Raw genomic sequence first — 9000 nt, forward strand, 5'->3', positions numbered from 1 at the left:
TAGAAAGATCAGAAGCAGATCTTTCGGTGAGTTTTATCTAGGCCTTAATATTCAAACAGGAGAATAAGTTGCTATTAAGTTGGAATCTGTGAAGACTAATTGCATTCTCAAATTCACTATGAAACTAAATTGTATATCCTTCTCCAAAGAGGAACGACCATTCCTCTCTGTTTTCCATTCTCTCTAGCTAGACACCACCATGGACGATCGATCGGAAGATGGACCGTGTTCGAATAAACTCATCTTAAAGTAGGCGATTGGGCTATCTTCTGTATGATTTGTTTACTTTTGAGAAATTCTTTGAAATTGGTTGATTCTTGCTTTTGTTTTAGAGTGAGATATGTAGTCATTTGCTAGGTGGTGTTGGATTGCACAAAATTTCATGAAGCATTGAGTTCGATAATTAAATGGAATGCATAGCTTTGACCAAAATATAAATTGGAGATGCCAAAAAACTCTAGGATGCCCTACAAAGTTACACATAAAACAATGAAATCTTGTGAGAAATAGCATGTTTCCTTCAAACTCCATATTGTCTTAAGACAGTATAATCAGAAAAAAAATTGGTTCAAATGCCAAGTTTCTGCACCTCGAGTTTGCGAACATGGTTATGGTACCCCTTGATTGAACACATCGTTTAGAGTCACATCCCATGGCCGATAAATTGCATGGCGTTTTAAACTTTTGTCACTACGTACGCTTGCACCTTTTATGATGTGGCCGTATATGTGTGTGTGTGTGAGAGAGAGAGAGAGAGAGAGAGAGAGAGAGTTAACATTCTTATTGCCAACTGTTATTAGAGTTTGCTACAGAAAGCAGCAAGGAGTCGTCGGATATTATTTATCCTAAGTCATATGGACTATCCAAATCTGTGCTCCCGCCTTCACTATGAGGTCTTACTATGCGAAGGATGTCTGACTGTAGCAGTCAAGGTTGCTGCCATAGCTCACCCCAAGTATGTCACAGTACCGCTTGTAGAACCCAATCCTATCTGCAACCCTGGAATCAGTTCCATGGCCACATTCCAGGCCTCCATTGATGATGTTTGTGATTACACCGTAGCCGGGAAGTCTCCCTGCAGCCGTGTCCGCAGACGTAGGAGTCCATTGCCCAGTGATGACAGCGTGTGGTGAAGGCTTTGGTGATTGAGGAGTCATCCAAAACCATATGGCTGTCTTGAATGAAATTACTGGATCGGTAGCAACTGCATCAGGGTTGTTCAGCAAATCAGACCCTATTGCTACCCCAGCAGGCCCATAGTTATAGTTGCTGCAAAATTGAAACAGATAATGTTTTAGGCAGTTTTTTTTAGCTATACCATTACTGACATTAAGAGATAAGGCCTCTAGATGAGAAGCCAAACTGGTCTTGGTGTCTATGAACCAGTTCCAATTTGGAAAATGTGTGCATATATACAACCCATCCCAATATATAGAGGGAGGACAAGGTGCATTGTGATTGGACAGTTTTGTGTGCTTCTGCACCTGAACACCTACAATCTTTGGGGTAACAGCCTATCTGCTGTGGGGCCAACAGCAGATGATGGGTCCATCAGGTGCAACAGCAGATTTTGCAATTGATCTCAATAACAATAACTATAATATATATATATATATATATATATATATATATATATATATATATATATATATATATATATATATATATATATATATATATATATATATATAGGCCAGCACTTGTCCCCATCGGAAGCCGATAGATGTCTCCTTAAAAGTGGCTAATCAGTACGTATGTGACTCGCTAGGTTGAAGGGAGAGGATTTAATCAGCTAGACAAAAAGACGCTTTTCAATTATAAATCGCTTATCAAGCGAGTGAATTTTGCAGATCCGAAGTTAATGACATAACATTTAAGAAAAGACACGTGTCCACATTTAGAAGGCGTGATCGCTTTTGAAGGCGATCACTCCAGTTACGTATCCTACTCAACTTTGACCTTCTCAACCTGTCTAGAATTAATTTTCAATAAGAAAACTGAAGTGAAAACTTAGAAGAGGTCTTACTATGAGATTTGCATTGGTCCTCTGCCATAGTATTTCTTTCCAGAGGCACAAGGCCATTGAGTACTGGCAACACAGTAGTCGCCTGGGTTACCTTGCTCTTGGAGAAAGCAGTACCCCCAAGAGTAGGCTCCATCTGGTGCAGTTGCCCATCCACCTGCATGAAGAATTTACAAATGTCATATTGGTCCTTGTATTACAAAAGATCGATGGAAAGATATGTCTAATTTTGCAGATTTCTAAAGGGAAAATATTCGACAGTGACGCTAGCATGCTAATCCTGAGTGTGGTTTCTTTCTGTGGTAAACGAAAGAAAAAAAATCTACACAATGGTTTCATGCAAAAAGATGACAGTTAAAGAAGGATCAGTCTTGAACATCACATACTCAAGATTAGCAATCCTCATTAAGTTGTGTAGCCATATTTCCTTTGGGGTTATTCATCTTCTCATACCTGTTGTTTCATGGGATGTCTGGCCAAGGAAGGCAGCAATTTCTCTTTTACGAGTGGCATCATCACCTGTAGTGCCGAAGCCGCTAAACGCATTAGCGGCGGTAATGAAGGCATTGTAAGTGTAGAATCCATGAGCAGGACAAGCCGAATCATTCCGATGCAACAGCATCTGGTTGAAGATAGCCTCTGAAATGAAAGAACTCAAGCCACTAGTGCACTGGCTCTGGCACCCAGTTCCACAGTAGGCACTGGTGCTGCCACAATAACCATATTGGCTGCAGCACAACCCTCCTGAACACACAGCACCCCCTGCTTGACTACCACATTGCTGTGCTAATGCAGGCAATGCACCTAATAACAGAGAAAAGAGCAGCAATGTCAAAGAGAAGAACCCCATGACAGAAAGATACAGTAGAAAGAAGAAGGAAATCTGAGTAGGGAAGAATTTATAATTATTCTTCTATGCTTGGATGAGATTGATGCACCTATAAATAGGCACCCTTCGCTTGTGAAATGACTGTATTTTCTTAAAATAGGATATGTGCTGGACCCAGCAAGTCAACCTAAATTATCTTTGTAATTATATAATGGGAACACTTGAAGCCCAAGCAACAAACAAACCATTTGTTTTTTGTTTTCAAAGTCTTCAGTTTGTGTGGTCTTGACTCAGGACTCCGCCATAGAGACTTGCACAGACCTCTTGTCTCAGTGAATATTGGTTCTGTGATGATGACAGATTCGACTCCAATCGTGCAATGGATGTTAACTGACTTTAGGGTGTTTTTAAATGTACCTCGATCTGGAGTCAAAAATTTGTTTATTAAGCACCCCCATCACCCTCCATCAGGTCCTGGGTCCCACACCTGACAGGCCCTGCCCCCAAGATGGAGGGAGGTGAGGTGCTTAATGCACAAATATTTGTGCAATCATATTGCACTTTGATCTTTTCACCTCGATGCTATGGATTCACAAAAGAAAATGAAAAAACTGTGACGGTTTACACTCGGTCACTGTTGAGTTTATTTATAGTGACAATCAGAACTGTCACTAAAATGTAAAATAAAAAATAGTTGAAGATGGGTGGGGCAAAATTATTTCGCATACTCGTTTCTCTTGTAAAAGTTGTTAGATGTTAACTGAATCAGAACTATGGTTGTTAATGATCAGGGCTGGTATACTGCCGAATGAATGGAACACAGACAGTTTTGGCTTGCTAGACTCGTTTGTTTCTAGATCCAGTTCGGACTTGGTCTCTAGGTGAGTTGAGCTAAGATCGAGCCAGATGAGACAAGTCTGCACTGGCTTGTGCAGAAATACTTGTGTTTTATGGAGTGAGAACAAAAAGATTCGAACCAACTGTTCTACACTGTTTTTTGTAACATAACTTTTTTTATTACACTTAAATCATATATATTATGTGTGAGCAACCAAGCTATCCATGTAGAAACATATATATCAAACCGAAAAATGTAATGAAATTTATGTTTTGGGTGTGTCAATATTGTAAGTTTGTAAAAGTGTCCAACTCGGGTCGGATCTAGTTATTACTGAATCTAACCTTATTGGATCTAGCCAAACTGGATTCAAGCTAACAGAGTCGGATGGAATGGAAAAAGAAGGTAACACAAAGATAGCTAATTGGATGTATTTTTATATGTAATCAGGTTGACACACAGGCTGTTTGGTTTCAGATTCATTTCGGTCTCAGATTTATATGTAAATCTACATGCCGAATTAATTGGATTAATTAGGATTCATTTCCGTCTCAGATTCAGATACAAATCTACATACCAAACTAATTGGATTTCAGATTCAGTCAGTTATCAGATCTAAATCCGATCCGATTACATCCCTAATTGTGCTACAGTACTGTTACAGTGCTACTGATGCACAATACTTCCTTCACCTTCTATCTATACTTAATTTTAGAAAACGTGATGATTAAATTTTCGATCTAATAATTGAGATTTATTCAATGTAGACTACTTATTAGCCAAGTCAATTCAATAAAAATGAAGTAATTAGAAAGAAAAAAAAATTGTGGATAACATCACCTCTCCAAGTCAATTCAATAAAAATGAAGTAATTAAAAACAAAAGCTGTACATGACATCACCTCTCTCTCTCTAGCGTATTGTGTTTAAGATTGTAGGCGGCTCATACTCTGGATGGATCTAGGCATTACTGAATCCGATCTTCTGTGATCTATCCTAATGGGATTCAGATTCACGGAGTCGGATGGGGAAAAGGCAATACCTACTCCAAATCCAATTAGCTAATTGGATAGATATTATATTTAATTAGGTTGGATACTCATATTCAAATGCAAATCTGTACATCCAACTAATCGGATTTCAGATTCAGTCAGTTATCAGATCTAAATCCAATCTGTTGGAATCCCCAACTGTGTTAAACAGTCACTACTAGTGCACAATACCTCACCGATTGATTGGCAAGATTGTGAATCTCAATAAGATATATTAAGGGTGGGCGAAAATGCGAATTTTATCATGATTTGAAACAGAATTTTATCATGATTTGAATCGGAATCAGACTCTAAGTAGCCAATAACCAATTAGTTGGATCAGACACTAGAGTGTAGTAGGATCCACAAGCTAAGCTGCAATATTCATAATCAGAATATAAGGAAAAAAAAAAATGGAGGGCATGATATGTTTTCTTGGTCACAACATAAAATAGCAATTTTATCTCGACGTCTTAATTTTATTTTTACTATACCATTGGGTTTTGAACCTGTAACGTCCCAACACAAGGTGAGGTGCATTAGCTGCTCCTACCAGACAACCGGAGCCTAGTACATCTCCACTAGTCTGGTTTAAGCTCAATGAATAGGAATCAGAAACACTTCTTTTCTTTGTCAATGGGTCGGGTTTGTGTCGTACGGATACTCAACATATTATGAGTGCAAATACCGGAGTATGTGCATAAATTTTTTTTTACCTAATTATTATTTGTGTTGACCCGAACCTTACCCGAGCAATATGTGGGGCGGTTTTGGAATGCAAGTTTTCTTGGATATCGGACCCAACCCAGCTGACCCGTCTTTTATATGTAGTAAATTTGGAAGCATGATAAATTTGGAAGAAACATCATTTTCTAGATTACGTAAAACATGGAGCCAGGTATGGTTTGTGAAATTTCATACTAAGACCAGGCCCCGACCTGAGTTCCAATTAAGATCCATAATTTTTTAATATAAAAAAAGATAAAAACTATTATTTACTGGGTATGATGGGTTCTGGTTCATATAATCCATATAAATATAGGACCCGGGTATGGTTTTTCTTATGATGGGTCTGGTTAGACCCCAAACTGAACCCAGTACTAAAAGCATAAATCAGATCCGGGTTGTTTTTTTTGGAACGAAGAAAGGAAAACCCCAGGTGGGACCTTGTTTTCTTATCAGGTTGAGCAACCAAGCTATCCATGTAGAAACATAATATCAAACCGGAAAATGTAATGAAATTTATGTTTTGGGTGTGTCAATATTGTAAGTTTGTAAAAGTGTCCAACTCGGGTCGGATCTAGTTATTACTGAATCTAACCTTATTGGATCTAGCCAAACTGGATTCAAGCTAGCAAAGTCGGATGGAATGGAAAAAGAAGGTAACACACAGATAGCTAATTGGATGTATTTTTATATGTAATCAGGTTGACACACAGGCTGTTTGGTTTCAGATTCATTTCGGTCTCAGATTTATATGTAAATCTACATGCCGAATTAATTGGATTAATTAGGATTCATTTCCGTCTCAGATTCAGATACAAATCTACATACCAAACTAATTGGATTTCAGATTCAGTCAGTTATCAGATCTAAATCCGATCCGATTACATCCCTAATTGTGCTACAGTACTGTTACAGTGCTACTGATGCACAATACTTCCTTCACCTTCTATCTATACTTAATTTGAGAAAACGTGATGATTAAATTTTCGATCTAATAATTGAGATTTATTCAATGTAGACTACTTATTAGCCAAGTCAATTCAATAAAAATGAAGTAATTAGAAAAAAAAAATTTGTGGATAACATCACCTCTCCAAGTCAATTCAATAAAAATGAAGTAATTAAAAACAAAAGTTGTACATGACATCACCTCTCTCTCTCTCTCTCTCTAGCGTATTGTGTTTAATATTGTAGGCGGGTCATACTCTGGATGGATCTAGGCATTACTGAATCCGATCTTCTGTGATCTATCCTAATGGGATTCAGATTCACGGAGTCGGATGGGGAAAAGGCAATACCTACTCCAAATCCAGAACCGGAGTATGTGCATAATTTTTTTTTTTTTACCTAATTACTATTTGTGTTGACCCGAACCCTACCCGAGCAATATGTGGGGCGGTTTTGGAATGCAAGTTTTCTTGGATATCGGACCCAACCCAGCTGACCCGTCTTTTATATGTAGTAAATTTGGAAGCATGATAAATTTGGAAGAAATTAACATCATTTTCTAGATTACATAAAACAAATTTTAATATGCTTCCACAGCCATTCATTCATTTTTTTTTTGTGAGATATTTAACATCTTTAATATTTAATTGCGGCCAGACTATGACAGTGGCAGTAACAGCACTTGAAAATTATCTAATAACAGACCAATCTTCTTTTTCAATATCGAGTTTGGCTTGAAGGGATATTCTACAATATATATAGCATGGAGGTATTTTGTATTCATCATTGACTACCCGCGTGGCCAGTGGGTGGTTGTGAAGGTGTTGAATTGAAGACAGGGGATATCAAACCCCGCTGGTGCACGAGTGTGTCAGTAGCTTGAAAAGCAAGGTGGTCATGAAGCTCCACCCGGGGTTTTCTCACCCTTCTCTGCAAGGGTTCCTCGTCATAAAAAAAAAATTGTTCATCATTGACGTCATTTTGAATCATATGATGAGTGGAAAAAATGATGCCAAAAGTGATTTTGAATTTTTGCTACCTCATTGTCTCATGCTTACATCCACGAGAGAAGGTTTTTCATTTGAGGCCAAGCAGGCATATACGAGATAGAATTGCTTGTGATTTTCATCCCATGAGATGCAAGCAAATCGTATGAACTTTTCACGCAGATATTGTTGCTTGGTGTGCACTTTGAAAGTGTATTTTTAAAAGATGTTTTTATGAAAAGAGTTTATGAAAGTTGGTCACCAAATTAAAAAAATCCAACTCTCACAACTAGTGAGAACGGGGATCGAACACGAGGAACGGTTTGATACAACTTCGTATTCCATGAATGCTAACTATTTATTGCCTTAAAAAGGAAAATTAAACTAATTAAAAGTACTTACAACATAAGAATTAAATAATTATTAGAAATATCAAATGATGCTGAAATTGAAATTAATTACAAAATTCAAATGTGACAAAAAAGACTCCAATTAACTAAGAATTGAAAATACGAAAAAAAAAACTAAAAATGGAGCTTTTCCACCTTTGCTTCTTCACTTTAACTTTAAATTTACTTCATTTCAATCATATGAAATCAGCAAATGGCACCACCTCCAGCAAAAATAATACAAAAACACACGAAATCCAAAATCTACTCTAATTTAAACTTCTACTTGAAATTACAATTTTGCTACTAGATATTGCATAAATTCTTATCAGAACAGGATTTTGTAATTTGATTGAATCAAAAAGCAATTGGATTCCAATACTCCACATTCTTTCCAAATATATTCTCAAAACATTAATGAAGAGGATCCAATTTACAGAATTAAAAAATTCAAAGTAGAACTTGATTATTAACCAATGAACAACAACTCCCAAAATCTGGAAATTGCTGTCAAAACTTCTGATAGCTTCCACAATTTAACAAATTTAGTCTAGCAAAATAGATTAAAAATTAATGAAAAATTCACAACAGAAATTAGATTCATTCATGAATCCAATCCATTTTACAAATTTAGATTTGGATTCTGAAAACTCTAGATATAACAAAAACTAGAAAAAATGCAAAAAATAAAAGTTGCAGAAAATAAAGATGCCAAAATATATGGCAAAAAAAAGAAGCTCAAAACGAAACATCAATCAGACTCCGATCATGCTGAATTTTTTTAAAGAGCAGCTAGACTTAAGCACAAATCATATCCAATTTATGAATCATGATTTGGATTCCAAAATCTATAGATACACTAAAAACAAAAGGACAAAAAAATCAAGAAAAATGAAATTCTAGAATTCTAGAATTTGACACTTTAATCTATTGAATTAGATCAAAGAATGATCAATTCTAAATTCTTGGAATCAAATCTATTTATTTAACTAATCTAAGTTTAGAAAAAAAAAATAAACAAGAATTAAATTATAGAAATTAAAATCTAATCTATTAGATGGATTGATCTAATGCTCTAATTGAATTAAAATCAATCAAGAATAGATCCCCATCTTGTTTTTAGATTTTCTTAAGAACAAAAAAAAAATATAGCAAAAGAGAAATTGCAACAAACAAATTTCAAAATGAACAAAAGAAATCAAAGAAGAAAGACAAGAAAAAATAAAGAGAA

General features: G+C 36.2%; 1 protein-coding gene across 1 annotated transcript; it reads right to left on the reverse strand.

The window, feature by feature from the left end:
- Positions 1-764: 764 nt before the first annotated feature.
- On the reverse strand, positions 765-2985 carry LOC149811210 (endochitinase-like). Its single transcript, XM_089994011.1, has 3 exons — positions 2477-2985; positions 2027-2180; positions 765-1269 (listed from the first exon to the last, which is right to left on the reverse strand). Exons 1-3 carry the CDS (start codon positions 2871-2873, stop codon positions 900-902), a joined length of 921 nt encoding a protein of 306 aa, XP_089850137.1. The 5' UTR covers positions 2874-2985; the 3' UTR covers positions 765-899.
- Between the last annotated feature and the right edge of the window lie 6015 nt (positions 2986-9000).

The sequence above is a fragment of the Nuphar pumila genome, unplaced genomic scaffold (assembly GCF_984573655.1).
Source record: "Nuphar pumila unplaced genomic scaffold, dmNupPumi1.hap1.1 HAP1_SCAFFOLD_115, whole genome shotgun sequence".
Taxonomy (NCBI): Eukaryota; Viridiplantae; Streptophyta; class Magnoliopsida; order Nymphaeales; family Nymphaeaceae; genus Nuphar; species Nuphar pumila.